Source organism: Mercenaria mercenaria, chromosome 7 (assembly GCF_021730395.1).
Source record: "Mercenaria mercenaria strain notata chromosome 7, MADL_Memer_1, whole genome shotgun sequence".
NCBI classification, from domain to species: domain Eukaryota; kingdom Metazoa; phylum Mollusca; class Bivalvia; order Venerida; family Veneridae; genus Mercenaria; species Mercenaria mercenaria.
In genome coordinates this window covers 10329903-10348354 of record NC_069367.1, presented here as the reverse complement: position 1 = coordinate 10348354, position 18452 = coordinate 10329903, and the positions used below count along the sequence as shown (strand labels likewise).

The 18452-nt window shown below is 35.3% G+C and overlaps 1 protein-coding gene across 2 annotated transcripts; it reads left to right on the top strand.

The window, feature by feature from the left end:
- Nucleotides 1–7120: 7120 nt before the first annotated feature.
- Nucleotides 7121–16423, top strand: LOC123555063 (uncharacterized). 2 transcript variants are annotated; one of them, XM_053547546.1, is made up of 7 exons: nucleotides 7121–7211; nucleotides 9077–9145; nucleotides 9480–9579; nucleotides 9908–10008; nucleotides 12169–12237; nucleotides 13225–13354; nucleotides 16336–16423. In XM_053547546.1, the coding sequence occupies exons 1-7, from the start codon at nucleotides 7161–7163 to the stop codon at nucleotides 16404–16406; spliced, it is 591 nt and encodes a 196-aa protein (XP_053403521.1). In that variant the 5' UTR covers nucleotides 7121–7160; the 3' UTR covers nucleotides 16407–16423. The 2 variants fall into 2 exon arrangements, with proteins under 2 accessions (XP_053403521.1, XP_053403522.1); XM_053547547.1 differs by lacking the exon at nucleotides 16336–16423 and adding an exon at nucleotides 13893–14219.
- Nucleotides 16424–18452: the final 2029 nt, after the last annotated feature.

Genomic DNA, 18452 nt, shown 5'->3' with positions numbered 1-18452 from the left:
TTTTATACTAAGGGCATTAATGCAAAAGGTTACACGTAATTCCAATCAGTTTTTTTCAACAAAAACGATAAAATTAACATGAACAATAAACACTTCCTACACAGGGTATTAAGGGGGACCAAATTAGTATTTTTAAATTTTGGGGAAATTAAAGTCCGCTTAAGAATAGGGCAAGGGGTCGGGGATCAGAATTAGCTCGCTGCGGGATTTTTTTAAAACACTGCTTACATACATAAAATTTTGGCGGGCTTTCGATTCATTCTCGCCACGAAGCGCTATGATAAAAACCAAAAAATTTAACCTCCGCGAAACGTTGCGGTCTGCGAGGGGGGGGGGTTATTGTTGGGTAATCAGAAAACACATTCCAAAATACCAAAGGGCTGATGTTCGATGGGTTTGGCACAAAGTATAACACAAAACATTGGGGAAAAAGCAGTGGCACATGGGGAAAATTTGAAGGTATGATAGTGATACCCGATGTTACAATGGTATTTATTATTTTTATTTTTAACCAGATTTATATACGCCCTTTTCATGATCAAATTTTACGTTCAAATGCCCTTTTCAAGTTTTAAATGCAGCCACACAATTCACCCTACTATACAGACACAGAGAATCTACCAAGGGACAGAGTGAACAAAGCCCCCACGACAGAGAGATCAAAATTAAACAGGCTTTTCCGGCTAATTATTTTAGCTCGTTTCGAATAGACAGCCTGGTTCTTTTTAAAGTGCCCCCTTTATGCACTGATACACGCTAGATTGCCGGGGTTCCCGACCAGACACCCCTAGTTTGGGGGGAAACACGAAAAGCGTTTTTTAAAATTTCCCCAGAAGCTACCGGGATCGAACCCCCGACCCAGATTGGAAGGCCAGTGTGCAAACCACTAGCTATCCGTCCGTGATACCGTATGGCGTGAAAAAGAAAACCGATGGCGCGATTTTGAAGATGCAATGGCACATGGGGACACCCGATTTAATTAGGGTTAAAAAACTAGGCACTATGGTGGAACGCGATGGGACACTTTTTCAAACGCATGGCACATGTCAATTACCGATGGTACATGGTGAAAAGCATGGCGGATCGCAGGCTGGTCTGGATCCAACCCCGGGCGCAAATGCACTATTTGGTTTCTCATGCGTAATCAAAAGATTCTCAATAAATGTTGTTTTAAACAATAAAAGAACGAAAAAATTCCAAGTGTATTGAAATGAAAAGGAATACATTCTACAATTTACTGAAAGTATCACAGGTAATGTATGATTGCTCTACAAACTATAGTATATAAAATCTGTAAGAAGTTCATGCGAAGGCAAATAATGCGGCCAAATAAAATAATTAACGTCTCCGTTTGGCAGAGTCTGTTTGTGAGAGGTAACGAAAGTACAAGATTCTTACTCACGACCGGGTAAACATAGAAAAAAAAAAAAACTCCATGAAAATAAAAAACCAAAAAAAATCAAAAATTTTTAAAAGGGTTTATCTGAAAAGGTGTTTTTGGGGCAAATATTAATCTCACGCATTTATTCCAAAACATAAATGTAACTTTTATTTGGGAAAACCTTGTCATTTAATTATTGTTTTCATCACTGAATACTAATATAGTGATTTTTATGTAAGATTTTTATTGTGTTATTGACAAAACAGGTTAAAATGAATCAAAAGGGCCGAAAAATCTTTGCAATAAATGATTGTGCACAAAATTAATGAAATGCACCTGTACACAGGTCTCTGTAAATCAAAGGTCTGAAGATATATTGCATCGCTGTTAAGGAAGTTTGTAAGAACATTTGGTATAAACCCATGGTGTTGTAGTTTATCATTTATTTTGTTTAAATAAACTTAGGATCGAGGTCTCTTGAAATCAGTGTTAAATGTAAAGTAAACTATAAATTAATAAGATGTATAAAATGACAATGGCTATCGTTGCATCGCTTGCAATTTTCGTAAGTATTTCAAAAAGCTTTTGTTTTTATATGTATTGTGAAATTAACCCTTAACATGCTGGAAGCGATTGATTCTGCCTTTGTGACTAGTGTAGATCAAGATCTGAACTGTTCGTCATTCATTCAGTTTCTTTTTGTCAAGCGTCTGGGGCACTGTCGAAATTGAAAGATGGACAAATTTAGCAGGATAGGGTTTAAGGTATTGAAATGGTTCTGTTCATTAGTTAATGTTACACAGGAACTAACAAGTATGTTTTATCTTTACAGGCAAGCCTCAGTCCAGTATGTACATTGTCTTATGAAAGTAAGTCAAACTAATTAAAAGTTTTACATTTTCTATGGATATTATGTAATCTATTCGTATGTGTCTGTATTACTATACTTAAATGCTTTAGGCTTATTGAAATGATTTTCTTCAATGTTAAAGGTTATAATAGTCATTTAGTCAGACGAAAATACTAACTGACACTTGGTAAATTTTGGACCAATTTTCTCTTATATTGGTTGGTACGTCAATATTAAGAATCTGTTCGACATTTCATAAAATATCCGTAATTGTTAACATGCACACTGTTTAATTAAAAAACTACACATTATAACCGTGTAGTCGGGTTGTATTTAAATTTTAGGTCATTATGGGACTACCTTCGATCTAGGAATGGTACCCACGCACTCTTACGTTCCAAACATCATTTTAGACTTTGCATCAAACGCCAGCGAACAAATGAAATTGTACATTCCATTCCTTAGCATCGGTCGTACCGAAACTCTGAATCATGGCCATACACCTTTCACAGTGTCATTCCAATTAATCAACAAAGGAAATTTTACAGAAAGAAGAGGAATCCATATTGAAACTGATGTGCCCGTTGCTGTTTATGTAACCCTATATAGAAGTAGTATGACCGAATCTTACCTGGCGTTACCTGTTACATTTGCTGGTAAAGAGTATGTTTTAGCTTCCTTTGACCCAAGTGGCCGCTATTCGGAAGCCCTAGTTGTCAGCAGTTTTACCAACACGACTGTGAATATAACTACCACAAGACTATCAACTTCGTCGGTGTCTTTGAACCGGTTAGATGCAAATCAGATACTTCGACGGATTGATAATACTGGAACTGCGATATCTGCAAACGCAACTGTTTCTGTAATAGCTGGAACTACATGTGCAAATATACCGACTAATCACTCGAGTTGTGGATTTATTGTTGAACAAATGATTCCTACTGATGCCTGGGGAATGGAATATATCGTACCTAACATGCCACCACTAACAGGAGTATTGATTCGCGTACTTTCACAAAAACATCACGATGTATGTTTGTTTTGACACTCAGCACGGTACTACTTGTAAACAAGTTCCTCATCCATATCCATTGGAATTTTTCACAGGGTCCGAACCGGTTGTTGCAAGATCCAACACTACTGTCAGTGTTATTTCATACGGTGTAGCAGACGGTCCATTTATGACAGTTGTTCCCGGCATTGAGAACTTCATGAACGAATATTATTTCATTGTACCCACCAACTGTATCTCTGATACTAACTCAGTAGCAATTGTTATTCAGTCTTCACAAACAACCTGGCTTATTCTTGACGGATCATCAGTAAGTTCTACGCGTGTCTTCAACGTGCCGCAACCATTTCAGAGTTACAAGGTCCTAATAATAAATATTTCGACTGGATATCACTTATTAAGTCACCAAAATAAGAATGTTAAATTGGGAGCAATCTTATACGGTCAAAAAAAAACGGAGAAGGCTATGGTTTTCCACTAGGAATGCAGAAGGAAAAGGGTATGGTTAAGTTTTTTTTCTTAGCAGCTTTACTTAGCTGACTTTGTTCATGTAAAGGTAGTCTTGCACGCTCGGATCTTTTCTTTTTTCTACAAGATAGAACCACCATATTATTTCTAACGTTGCTTATTTGGGGGAGGTGGGGATGGCAGGGGGGGGGGGGGGGGGGGGGGGCTATATAGAAATCGCCTGTCCCTGACCCGTTTTGCCCCTTCTAGGGAGCCAGTACAAATATCAAGTTGACATATACAATTTTAATGGATTAATGATAAGACAAGTTTACATACCAGGTATCCTAACTTTTGTTCTGTCAAATTATCTGCTCTTTTCACTTGGATCATTACCCAAATCGGACATTTCTTTTAATATTTCTGAAACTTTATTATGCATTTGATCGAAATTTCACACAAACATTTCAAAGTACGCTCCATGTTTTGTCACTTTGTCGGGTTCGGTCCCTTCTCTGCTTGAGCACCAGTATAGATATCAGATTTTACCATACAATATATTTGTAGGATTGAATTTTCACACAAACATTCGAGATTACATTGAAAGACTAAAGTTCAATAATTCTGCTTATCCTTTCGACATTTTGCCAGCGAAGAGCTCAATGTAATGTTGATAGAACTTGTTGACCAACCCATTTTCTATTGTATTGTTGTAAATTTATGGTTCTACTTGCATGTATATATAAAAAATAAAATATAGTTAAATCAAATCATTTTGACAAAATTAGCCGCCCTTTTGACAAAAAAGATGTTTTCATTGAACATTTTTTTTAAATAAATCGAAGTACTGCATTGGAATTTGAAAGCAATTTGAATGGATCATAGGTCAAGTTTCATATCAAGTGCATCACTCTGATTTTTTGACTGAATCATTTCCCCTTTACACTTTGAAAATGGTCAACAAATTACGATAATTTATCTGTGCATTTGATGATATTCCTAAAACCTTTCTATGCATTTGATTGAAACTTCTCATAAACTTTCAAGAAAATAATCGAAGTTAAAGCATCAACTCCCATAACTCTGTCTTTTATTTGGACATAATCAGTCCTCCGTTTTACATAGAAAAGATAGCAAAATTGTTGCGGGAGTTTAATTCCTTGAGCCAAATGGACATATTGCATTGAAATTCAAAACAGGTTGTAAGGAACATAAGGCAAGTTCTTGTCCATGGGTCCATAATTCTTACTTTAATTTTGACAAAATTATTTCTCTTTTTACACTTTGAAAATATCCTTAAATTGCTATTTCATTTAGTAAATCATTGACACTCAATGCGGAATCATAGTGTAACAATACACACTTCAAATCATTTTCTATATGAGCGCTGTGTTTTCTGTTGACAAAGTTTCCTTAGATAAATAGCTCTGAGACGAGTTGATGTATTTCACTGGAATTTACATTAACCTGTTAGTTTATGAGGAAGCTGAAAAAACTAGTCCCATAGCTCCTCCTTTTTTATACAAAATGGTTTCCCTGTTTAATTGTATTCAATGCTGTCATATTTTTGATATTTACGAGAATGACAATTACATTTACTAAAGGGAATTTTTATTTAATTTTTATTTAATTTTAAGATTGTAAAGAGGAACTTAGAGGTACAATAACCATAACTGTGCCTGAAAACTGACGAAAATCATCTCCCTATTTGATCTAAATAACTTATTAAAAACAATTTTGATAGAGTATATCTCATTGTAAAATTCAGCCATTTTGGAAATATACGCTAACATAAAACAAAATTTCAGTTGAAAATATTTTGACAGTTTTACTTGCTGGATTTATACACAAAATTGACATTATTTAAGATATCTTAAGATGTCTTTAAAGACACATCCCAACCTAATGACGTTCTTTTTTCTCCCACATGAACTTCGTGCAAAATTTTCTGATAATACTGGTAAAATGCAGCTATATTTAAGAAATAATAAGTTCCCAAACGTGGTTTTTCGTAGAATAACCCGAATTTTGAGTTCTTATACGTAGGAATATATCACGAAGGCCGTAGGCCTGAGTGATATATTGTTTCGCATAAGAACGAAAAACTCGGGTTATTCTAAGATAAATCACACTTGGGAACTTATCATTTCGATTCTAACACGACATACTAATATCAACACTGCTAGAAAAAATGGTAACTACTTTTTCCGACCGTGCTACGCACCTGGATCGAATGACGTCATTGCACGCGAGTGGTTTATTGCAGAATAACCAGAGAAAGATTTTTTCTGTACATGTAAGTAGGCTATTTGCTGGTCGTGTTAGAATACAAGATGACAGATGGACAACTTGAGTCCTCCCTAAAGTAATGTGTTTTCACAACTTTATCTGCCAACTTATTCAGTCAACTTCTTTAAAAACATAGACAAATAACTACCTTAACCTTAAACAAAGTTTGGTCTAAACTCAGCTTCTACATTAAATACAAGGCGATCTTGCTGCGTTCATTAAGTGAAATATTTAGACAATAAACACATTGTGTTTGCTTAAAATATGTCACTGTCAATTTGTAACGAAACACTTGTTTCTCAATCTTTTTATGCAAATCCTGTATAATTACCATCATGGAAATACAGAATAATACAGTAACTATTAGGTGCGTCTTTAAACCTAAGCTCTCCTGTGCCATTGTTAGAAGTGCGTTCTGATTTATGCAATACTATTTAAATAGGACGTGTCTAATTAGTCAAAATTTATACATACAGTGGAACTCCTCTAAATCAAACACCTGCCGGACCAAGGAAAAATTTTGATCTATAAGGGTTTTCGTTTCACAGGGATTTTTGTCAGTAGGAAATGTTTAAGAAATATGCAAAAAAGAAACAGAAAGATGTATATTGTCATTGCATTTCATTCTTCGGTAAAAACACAACAAACTGTGGATCTGCTTCTGAATCATTTCATTTCGGTCTTTTAACAATTAATCTTGGCAGTGTTTGTTTAACAGCTTATCATATCGTCACATGATAAATATATTCATGAATATTTTATACAAGCTGAAATACACGACAAAATATTAAATATATTTACAGGTGTTATTGCACTTTGATCTACACAGTAGAAGTTTAACTTGTTAAGCAAGGAAAAAATGGTCATGGTTATTTGTCTATTATTGCAATGTATGTCTACAATTTTATTTTCTGTCATCTAGGCGATTTCTAAATAACTGGTATTTTTCTTTTGCACTAATGTTTGGCTTTAACACAAGTTGAAGAACCTAAAGTACCCAAGGCAATTCATCTTTGCATGGAGAATCAAGTACTATCGTTCCATTATATCCGTCATGTTTTTTATATATAAAAAATACAAATTATTCTGACAAACTACTTTTCCTTAGGTTTGTCTTTCATTTGTATTACACTGTAGCTAAAAACAATGACGAGAAGAACATATGTTATTACTGCAATGAGATGTTCCATATCGAACTGTGTGATGTTGTGAAGCGATGCTCGGAAAATGTGGTAATCTGTTTAAAAGTGTCACGATATCTATAAGCGTCCTGTCTTGAAAGTTACTATGTCTTAGAAATGGCCCAGTCAAACCGAACCTGCAACATTTTTATTTTTGTCGTGTTGAGCGACCGTCGTAGTTTTCACTTTTTTCTATTAGATTAGGTTGCATATTATGTTAACTGCAAAGCTGATGAGAACTTTATAGCTAATAATGAACATTTTCTTTAACCGCTAAAGCCGTTCAGCTTGAATAAAACTTCCTACAGTCTTGAACTACTAGGCCTACACTTATATGCCTTTGGATGAAGTCCCGTCATACAAGGGTTTTGAATAATGACGTCAGCCTTTGTTTTCATAGAACAAGATTCAGACCTCTGCACAGAAATATTGTCAAACAACTATTATCATTGCAACTGACAATTATTTGGCTGAGAAATCAAACGCTTGTCATAATCTACAGACAAATTGACATGTATGCCAAAACTTTAAGGAACAATGAAAGTATTCAATCTAATAAGGAAGTACATTTAATATTTTTGCATTATGGCGTTAATTTTATCTAGTATTACACGCGAAGTATATGATAATTGACCTATTTTAGCGAGATATCAACTTTGTACGACAAAATAAAATCATAAATGAAATATGATTCGGCTGAAATTTAGTCCGGTGGTACTCTTATGTATCGAGTTAGCCTAAGCCACAAAGTATGAGGAATCGTCGCCATCATTTACTCATTTCAATAATACTGTCTAATTTTAATGATAATCATGGTTTTATCCACGCATTGGTGTGCACTTATCAAATTATCTCAAGAGTCTGTTCTAAAAACGAAGTACATTGTTTATTTATTCGTTTGCGGTAAAGTGCTATTTATAGAGGACTTTCTGATTGGTCAAGATTGAGTACCTGTCCTGTATGCGGTCATTCTTTTGACATAATTAGCTATAATCAAAGATGCTCTAAATGGGCAATACAAAATTGCATCATAGTCACATTTACGGTCATATATTTTAGCAAGAAAACTAAAAAAAATAACTGTGATATATATCTGGAATTGCGCGGATTCAACTGGATAAAAGAACGGTGCACGTTTCAATTTCTTAAGGAGGTTGGAACGTGATTTTTTAATCGATTCATAGGGATAAATGAAAGTCATATGGTTGTTCTTTTTTCAAGGAATGCACTCGTTTGTTCTCTGACCGAACGCTTCCCTTAAGAGAAAGGCTATAAAGCGATACCACAAACACATACACGCACACACAGAGACCCTTAAACCCTCATATCTGGTCAGAAAATAATTTTATAGTAATATCGGAGTACTAACAAAGTTACAGTATCTTAAAAGAGTGGAAGATTATATAGTGTTTCTAAGAAGAGGATTTTATTAGATTGTTTGTAGTTGTCCTTGTACCGTCGACATATATTAAATGGAATTATCGTAGCGATTAGAGATGCATATAAACACTAAAACATAAGTAGGGTCACTAATACCTTTCATTTTATTTTGTCTTATCAAGCTGTAGTTTTGGGGCGTTTTTCTGCGTGTAATTAAAATAACGCGAATCATAGCAACTGAAAAATGTGTCATTAGTTAATATCCTGCATACAACCTTTTAACTATGAAGTAATAATTACGGTGCAGAACATACTAGTATGCCTATATACAATAAAGTTACACTGTTAATTTATTGATCCAGATTTACTTTACGATATTAACTATAAAGTAAGTGGTGTTGGTATAATAGGTATGTTTTTTATCCAAACGATGCATCTTGCCCATATAAACATCACAGAGAGCGAGAGATTGAGATTTTTCTGACAATGAATTATTGGTATCAGATTTATATCATAAATGATATTCACTTTTATAGATATGCTATTTGGAACGGTACTCAAAGCATGGCAGACAGACATTTAGATCCGGATGTCTATCACAAGAGGTAAGTAACATGCGTTTAGATGTTCCCGGAGTTAAAAAAATAAACAAGGACAAAAGTTCAACAGGAACTTGCTTTACGCTGATTGATGGTGTGATTGAAAAGTTTATCGTAAGCAATGATATTCGGTAACAGAGTAATGTTAACGATATATGTTATAACAAAGAACGAAATAATTCTCACGTAACAAGTAAAATAGGTGCCCAGCACTAAATAAACCACGCCGCTTTTTGTCGATTGTATACATGGAATCCACTCCAAATGCGAAAAGTTATTACAATAAATGAGCTCAATAGTTTGGATAATAAGAATAATACTCGTCATAATTATATTACAGGTATGCGCAAACGAATCTGAAACTGCTGGTAACGACCCAAACAGATGTGTGGACTGTTGTTCAGGAAGTTACTGTAATTACAAGGGTTGTGGAGAGACCGGTAAATTAAAATGCAACTACTGCTGGTATTGTTTAAGAACACTGCCAAAAAAGAATCAAATCTTGTTAATGTATTCCTTAATTAATAGAAAATGATCGGCTAACAACAAAAAGGACCGTCTTCAATTAAAATAACTGAAGAGATCGCTGAATATATGACAGCATTCTATGATGATTGACAATTTTGATAAATCCCATTGTCCAGTTGATCAAAGCCTAAAATTACTTAAACGACAGTCCTAAAGAACAGTACCTGGCATCATTATTAAAAGTATATTAGCAGAAGAAAATAGAACTAAAACAATTAATGGCGTCTAAACTATTCGCAGGTTTACCCTCAAGGGACCAGCGCGGACCATTATGCTATGACTGCGAGTATGCGTTTTCTCCTAATGAATGTGACACACTGAAGTTGTGCGATCAGGGACAGGTATTTTAACTTTGACAAAATGCTGTAGTTGTTACAAACCACGATGAATTATTGATATTTCAATGGTCTTTATATTGTTACGGATGTATTCATCAAAATGAGAAGCCAAACGCTATAGATACGTAAGCAGCAATGCACATATACAGTAAAAAGATTGTTCTTTTCAATGTATAACAGTCTATGAAAATAGGGTTTTTGAATTAGAGTGAATCCATGGCCGTAGCGGCCACTGAGGCAACCGAAGCACATGCTTCGATTATTTTCTCTGCCATATTTGCATCGGTTGATTTCTTTGCCTCGGCATTATGTTTGGTCTCAGTCATTCCTTTTGCCTCAAATGAATCATGAATTACCAGTCGTTCTGATAGAATCTTATCTCAATTTAGTAAGTATTTCTTCATTTTTGAATATGAATGTTTTATAAATTATGAAACACACTATAACGTAGATCTACGACGTCACAACTGTGTGAAGTATTCCTTCCTTTCAGTATCGTACTTCGGTTTGTATGCGCTTGTCAGATTGGTAATATAGTTGTTGCGTTTTCAATATTTTTTCCGGCAGCATCCGAAAATACAAGCCAGTAATCTTAAGGTCACTCCAAGACGCGTAGCGTGGCTAACCTCATAGCTGAGGAATATTTACAATTAAAGCTAAAAATTAAAAAAAGCTAAAAACAAGAAATAAAACAGATCACAAGAGGGTACGAGGAGAGAGTCAGTGTTTGCGCATATTAGTAAACTATGTTTCTTGTATTTCTGTAAATTTTAGTAGAAAAAAATAACAGGACCACAGCTTGGCTGATTTGAAGTAGTCGATGTATGATGTCGGTATTAACGAACAGTAAAGAATGTTGATATAATAATGCCGTTAGACGTCTTGGTAATAAGCAGTCTTGAAATTGATGATACTATTGTTTATGGTACCGGTAAATATTTTCATAAAATAGTGCATTTTGTTACAGTGCCATGGAATGATCTTGCATGTGTAACTATGTTTTGAGGACTTCTTACACACTAAATATACCTTATGTTAAGACTTTAATACCACATACATAAAGGCTACCTCTTCGCCCATCCCCCACTACCCCCATAAAAACTGTAACAAGTCATTACGAAAACATGTTTGAAGAAAAACCAAATCTCGACGTTTAAATCGTTCAGTTAAGAAGTTCCGCCTTTTCATGTTGTTTATTTGAACAGGGAGTAATAAAACTTTTCTGTTGCATATGCATATTTGAAACTCTAGGATACGGTCAAAATATATGTTCATGAATATGGATTTAAGATCTTTGGTAACGTAATCCGGTCTGTTACAGCTTCGTTAATATTTCACAATTGTCATTCATTTAGTAATAGCTACTGCAGACGCGCATTTTTGGTTCACCAGACAACCTGCTCAGCTGTTAATATTATTGTACTGGTTTATATCATCGTAATTGTCAACAAACGTGTTTACCACTGTTACAGTATATGGTTGCCAAGTTAAAATATTTTAATATCATTTCATGATTGAGACACGTCATTAAAGAAATTTCTTAAGTAATCTTCAAACTATTTAGTAGATATAATATTGAATCAGGTTTTGCTGTGACAGTCAAAAATGTTTATTGTATTAAGATGTCAGGTCATGTAAGCACACACACTTGCATCGTAATCGAAACATTGCCAAATGCAAAAAAATGTCTAAAATACTGCGGAAAAAACGATCCAATGAAACGGCTTTGAAAATGTGTATTGCGTAATGAACGCTGCAAAGTAAGTCCGTGTACTTTTTTAATTGCTAGGATGTCATTACTTCGTAATTATAAACATAAGGTATTTTATATGTAATTTCCTACATCATAAAAAAGTGAAAAGGTATTTTTTTTCTCTTTTATATAAAAACCAACATGCCAGAGACTGTTCTTTCATGTCATATTCCATTTCCCCTCTCAATCCCGACCTGCGGGAGAAAGTGGGGCACCCCCACCTCCGACGCTATGCCTATACCTTACCAATTTACGCCATTCGAGAGAATACGCATATTTTAACCAGAACACAGACATACTAGGTAAGGTAATCGATTGATTTTCTTTGTAGGTCACATTATTATATAGTAAATATCGACAATTTTTAGAATAGAAATTTCAATATAATGAATCTGTCTTAATACTTTCAGGTTTGCAGCATAAAAGAAACTAGATGGGGAACACATTCTAATTTCAAAATGGGTTGTGCCCATGCACCGGTAATTTTGTAACTTATCGTGTAAATTATTATTATTATTATACCAGATTTATGTAGCGCCCCTTTCATGATAAACACGTTCAAAGGCGCTTTACATATAGCAAACGCAGCCATACAGGGCGCGAAATTCATCATCTAGTACAGGCACAGAGCGATCTGACCAAAGGGACAGAGTGAGATAAAGCCCCCAGAACAGACAGAGAGAACAGAGAGAGAAACAGGCCTGTCCGGCTAACTTAGCCTAGCTCTTTGCGAATAGACAGTCTGGTTCTTCAATGTACCCAATGTATAGCACCGATACACGCAAAGCCGTCTTTCCCGGGAAGAACCAGTACAGGCCTCTTAGTCAGGTTAGAGACACTCAAGCATCTCAGAAATTTCCAGTTCCTGGACCGGGATTCGAACCCCGGACCTCAGGATTGGCAGTCAAACGTCTTACCACTAGACCACCAGCCCACTTTTAGTTGAGTTTATACTAATTTATTTATGCTTGATTGTGGAGAAAGCTTTAAGCTTATTTGAACCACTCTCGAGTCCGCTTCCCGGAAAAACCAGTATTGGTGCCATTTGAGAAGTCATTGATTTCAACTCATTTTGATTTGAAGATTGAACACTACTTAAGCCGGTGCTAGGGGGCGTAGGCAGTGTTGCATTTTCCATTAATGCTCATGAACAGACTTAATCAAACCGAGTCAGCAATTTTCACTGTTTGCATTGTTCTCGGTGCTCCCGAGGGATCTACTTTATAGATTATATTTAAATAACTCTTTTAACTTATCTTATCATGGAGTCATATTAATTAGTGTATATCCATGACAAGCTACAAGACTTGAAGTACAGAAATAAATTATTTTAATTACCTATGACGTAAACTGTATTTTTATCCATGTACCATTTCTGTTTTATGTACACGTCTTTTCACATTTTCATGCGTATATGTATGCTTAATATTCAAACATTTGTTTTACAAATTTCCTACTCCGTTTAGTGCAGTCCAGTACAACGTTCTGTGCATGTGTTGCCACGTTCAACTCCTACTTGCCAAGCCTGTTGCAGTGAGGATTACTGTAACTTGAATTGCACAATGGGATCAGGGCATGGACAGCCTGTCATAGTAGGTTAGTAATGTTTGCGGTATTGGTCTTGGCCACTTGTATTACCAACTGGTGATACATTGGCGCAAAACTGAAAGGTTATGCATTATACAGATATGCCATCTGAAAGTTACTTCTTCCAAAATATAAAATCTCTGTTAGTTACTGGACTAACTTGTTATATATGAGTGTAGAGATATCAGGATGTATAAGAATAACTAATGGTAGATTTCAAGATTGTTCATAGTTTTGCGGCTGGTCCCCAGACATTAATACCCCAATGTGGAATTACGACAGATAGAAATTTCCTTTAAAATCTTTTAAATGCCGCTCGCATTGTTCATATCGTATTAAAATAGACAGTTATAGTTCAGACAAGCAGTGTGTGAAATCCATTGTAAATACCAACACAAAAAAACCATAGCAAGGACATATTTGTCTTGAGTAATTTTGTAATTCATAAGTGACCAACAGCTTATTAGAAAGCGAAGATTCCAAGCACACTTTTGTACTTAATATAGTATTTCAATGTCTAATATTGGATGTTTGTGTTTTTTCCAAGGATGAAGAGGAAGTTGGATGAACTTAACAATGCTCATTATTTATCATCTTCGTTCTTTAAATTTGCATCATGTACGTTTTGTTCACACGTGTAAGAGAAACCAGGAGCTGATAAATTATAAAGGAAATGTTGCTATTATAGGATAAAACTTCATATATATATATATCAATTTCATCAAAATTATCATTAGTGTTTTGTACAAACAAATCAGTAAATCAGAATGTTAATTTAAGAAAATGGATTAAGGTTGTAAACGTTGACAAGAGAATTCTTGGAAAAACAAAACACGTACTTATAAAGAAAAGAACTATTATTGAAAAAAAAGAAATGTATCATTGCAATGGCATACTTCAGTAAGTCACTTTTCTTATGGTCAGAGGACATGCTTGCATATATTGGGACAAAAACGTCTTAGGTTCTAACCTCTGATTAAATATTTGTACTGCTATGTTCAATATATTAAACAGGTTGCATACATATGTTTGTTTGTCTTCTTTTCAATTTATTTAATTTTGATATAATGAAACATTTAAGGATCTAATAACTTTACAAATATGTCATTAGATGTACCATAAAGTCGGCTAGAAATTCACAAATATATGATATTGTATCTTCAGTGCAAATGGTAGATAAATGTGTTTGTTTTGTTAGCGTTTAACGCCGGTTTTCAACAGTATTTCAGCTATGTTTCGGCGGGCAGTGGATTCCATACCAGTATAAACATGTTCTTGGCATGTAACTGCCAATTTCCTCACATGAATCAGAGGTGGAGGACGAATGATTTTCTGACAAAATGTCTTATATCAAATCGTCACGGAGAAAATGCCTCGCCCTTGGATCGAACTCGCGACCCCGCGATCCGTAGATCTGCACTCCATCTATTGAGCTTAACGGACGGATGTCTAGAGGTAGTTAAGAGCTGCTCTGTCAATTTTGCACTGATGTGATACTGGGCGCGTTCGGCATTCATACTCGAGCTAACCTAAGTCACCCTGGGTAATACTCGAGTATAACTCGTGTAACCCGGGCGATGGTAGTTGTGTCACCCGAATTCTACCCACCTCCTAAAGCTGGGAAAGGCGGGTGATCGTATCCGAATGCATTAACACTTTAAACATGGCGTCGTTGGTAGCCTGGTAAAATTTTTGGTGCAAATACTATCAAGGCTTTATCTCAATAACCACAGATAATATTGATTGAAACTTCAAACAAGTCTTTCCACTCATCAGACCTACCAAATTAATCAATTAAGATAACTCTTGATCGAAGCTATTGTAAATTATGGGTCTCATTTATAGACATATTGGTTTGAAACCTATTCTTACTTTTTAAGGTCTCTAAATAACCGCAGAAGATCAAGTCCCATTAGCCTAATATGCATTTTGACAAATTATGCCCCTTTTGGACTTGGAAAATGCAGTTTTAAGTTTTACATGCAAGTTAGTATATCCAAACTAATGCAGATGTTTGGTTAAAACTTCACACATTTCATCGGAACTGTAAAATAAGGTTATATCAACATATCACAACCCTCATAACTCTTACTTGAGTCAGACCCCTTTTTGGCGTTAAAGTTTTGCATGCAAGTTAATTTTTTTTAACTAATGCAGATACTGGGTTGAAACTTCACACATGTCTTCCATGTTGTAAAGGACATGGCATCAACTTCCATAACCGATAACCCTTACTTGAACTTTGGCCAAGTTATGCCCCACTGTTTAAACTTAGAAAAAGCTGTTTAAAGTTTTGCATGCAAGTTACTATCCCGGAAACCAATGCAGATATTGGATTGAAACTTCCATACATGTCTCTAGTGATGTAGAGTAAGGTCAAAGCATCAATTCCCATAACCTTAATTTTGGACAAGTTATGCCCTCTTTCTTGTGCATAGATATTGTTGTCTTTGCATGCAAGTTGCTATCTCCAAAACTAATGGTGGCATTGGATTGACATTTCCCACATGTCTTCATGAAGAGTTGTAAAGCAAGATAAAAGCATCAAGTCCCATAACACTTACTTCAATTTTGGCAAAGTTATGTCCCTTTTTTATAGTAAGAAAATGACGGTTAAAATTTTACCATCAAGTTGCTCTTGTCAAAACTAAGGGCGGTACTGGGTTGAAAACTTTTTATATTTATTCAGGGTTTTAAAGCGAGATCATAGAATCAAGTCAAATAATCCTTGAATCATAATTTCGGAAATCATTCATATTGACAATTGCCTTCGAATAGTGGAGCGTGCTGTCATTGTTCTTTTAAAACCTGTTACTTTCTTCTAAATGCAGAGTAACTTTTAAATGCTCTTTTGGCATTCATACCCCTATCTGTAAATACCGCTGAATAGGACAGAGGTTGAGAAATCTGCTCCTTACAGCAACATCCATGTCAAGCATATTTCGAGGGTTCTCGATCTGATTCTTATAGCATGTATGTTTTCTTTCTAGGTTCACAAGGGACAACTTTGAGAAAAACATCAAGGCTTAAAACATATATAATGAGTGAAAAGGACAAATAGTAGTAATCCACAAAAGAAGCCAGACATTGATGTTGAAGTCATAAGTAAGACAAATCTTCTTTCCACAGACACATAGGTTACTGTTGTCTAGTTAGCTCAGTAGTTGATGCACTGTACTGCCAGTCCAAAGGTCACGGGTTTGAACCGGTTAGCTAAAAAATTCCTTCCATGGCCATTTGCAATCCATCTCAGTTCATACGAATGTAGAATGGTCAGTTCCTTTTGAAAGTGTAGTGGTAGGTTGCTAAGCTTGCCAGGAAGAGTGAACATTTGTTACCATTAGTAACTCTCAGTTATATATGGGAATAAGATTGTTGGAAATGGTGTTGAACCCAACTGAACAACATAAAGAACTGGTACTTGGTCTTTTAAAAGTCAAACCAGCATTTACCACCTTTCATGGCTGTACTACGTACAAAGTTTGAAAAAAAAAACATACTGTTTGTTATGTGCTATTTGTAAGCATGGTGAATTCAGTTATGTCATTGTAAACAAAGACATTTTCATTCAAAAACAGAAATTCATTAGCATGGGGAAATAGAGACAAAAAAGTTGAGCTTATTCATTTTCGTAACATATTTCTTCGATGGACATGGCTAAGTGATATCAACGTCCCTGGCTAAAAGTTGTGGATTCGATCACCTGTCAAGATATACAGAAGTAGTTGAAAATGGTAAATGTATCAGTAACTGTCCCTGGCATACTTATCGTCCAGAGTGATTATTATGCCCAGTGTCCTATAAATGGGTCTTGGCAAACAGTGCAGATTGAACATCGCAAAACAGATCATGTGATCAGGGTCTCCACTGTTTCCTTAAATGAATTTCAGTCACAACAGTGAAAACTAGAGCTATCACTAAAGGTGATGAATATAACCCCCGCATGCACTGACACAGTACATTGCAATTTGATGCACACAAGATTGCATAATTATGTGGACTGAATGTATATAGACTGTATGTATACAGTATAGTAACAAAAAACAAAGTGCCATAACTATGCAGAATATTTATCTAAAAGAACGTAACATGCACCATGCACAACTAAGGTTGGTACTGATCACTTATGTGAAGTTTCATTAAATTGTGTGCAAGGGTTCGGAAGATTAGGCGCGCACAAGATTGCAGATTGTATGTATGTTAACAAGAAACATTGTGTCAAGGGGATGAGGAGAGATGGTGCGCACATGATTGTGTCTATGTATATAGTAAAGTAACAAAAACAAAGTCCCATAACTCTGCAATTTTTGTTGTTGAAAGAACCTAACATGCTCCATGCACAACTACTGTTGTTACTGATCACTTGCGTGAAGTTTCATTACATTGTGTCAAGGGGATGGGGAGAGATGGTGCGCACATGATTGTGTCTATGTATATAGTAAAGTAACAAAAAACAAAGTCCCATAACTCTGCATTTTTTTTTCTGAAAGAACCTAACATGCCCCATGCACAACTACTGTTGTTACTGATCACTTGTGTGAAGTTTCATTAAATTGTGTCAAGGGGATGAGGAGAGATGGTGCGCACAAGATTGTGTCTACGGACAGACAGACAGACGGACGGACGGACAGACAGACAACCTGAAACCAGTATACCCCCCTTACAACTTTGTTGTCGTGGGGTACAAAAAGAAATAACCATACCAAACACCCTTTTAATTTGAAATGGTTCGGGGTAGTAAAGTCATGTGTAGACATAAGAGGATTAATATAAGTTGTAGTTCTTGCTTCAGAAAAGGTTTAAAGTATAAATTAATATAAAATAGAAATTTGTAGTCTATTAAACATTATGGTCTGAACATTTCAAGTGTTACTTGATAGTCGATTGATAATAATCCAGTCCGATTTTTCACTCTGACAGAAGTCGTACCAAATCATCTCTAACAATGATATCAGACTGTCTGTCCTCATTATGGTCATCAAACATATCTATATTAGGTTCTTCACAAAAATCATTTATTTCATTTTAATTGAAAATGCAGACATTATGTAAGATACACGCAGCGGCAATGCAAACAACTAACAGCACTATAATGCATACATAAAAC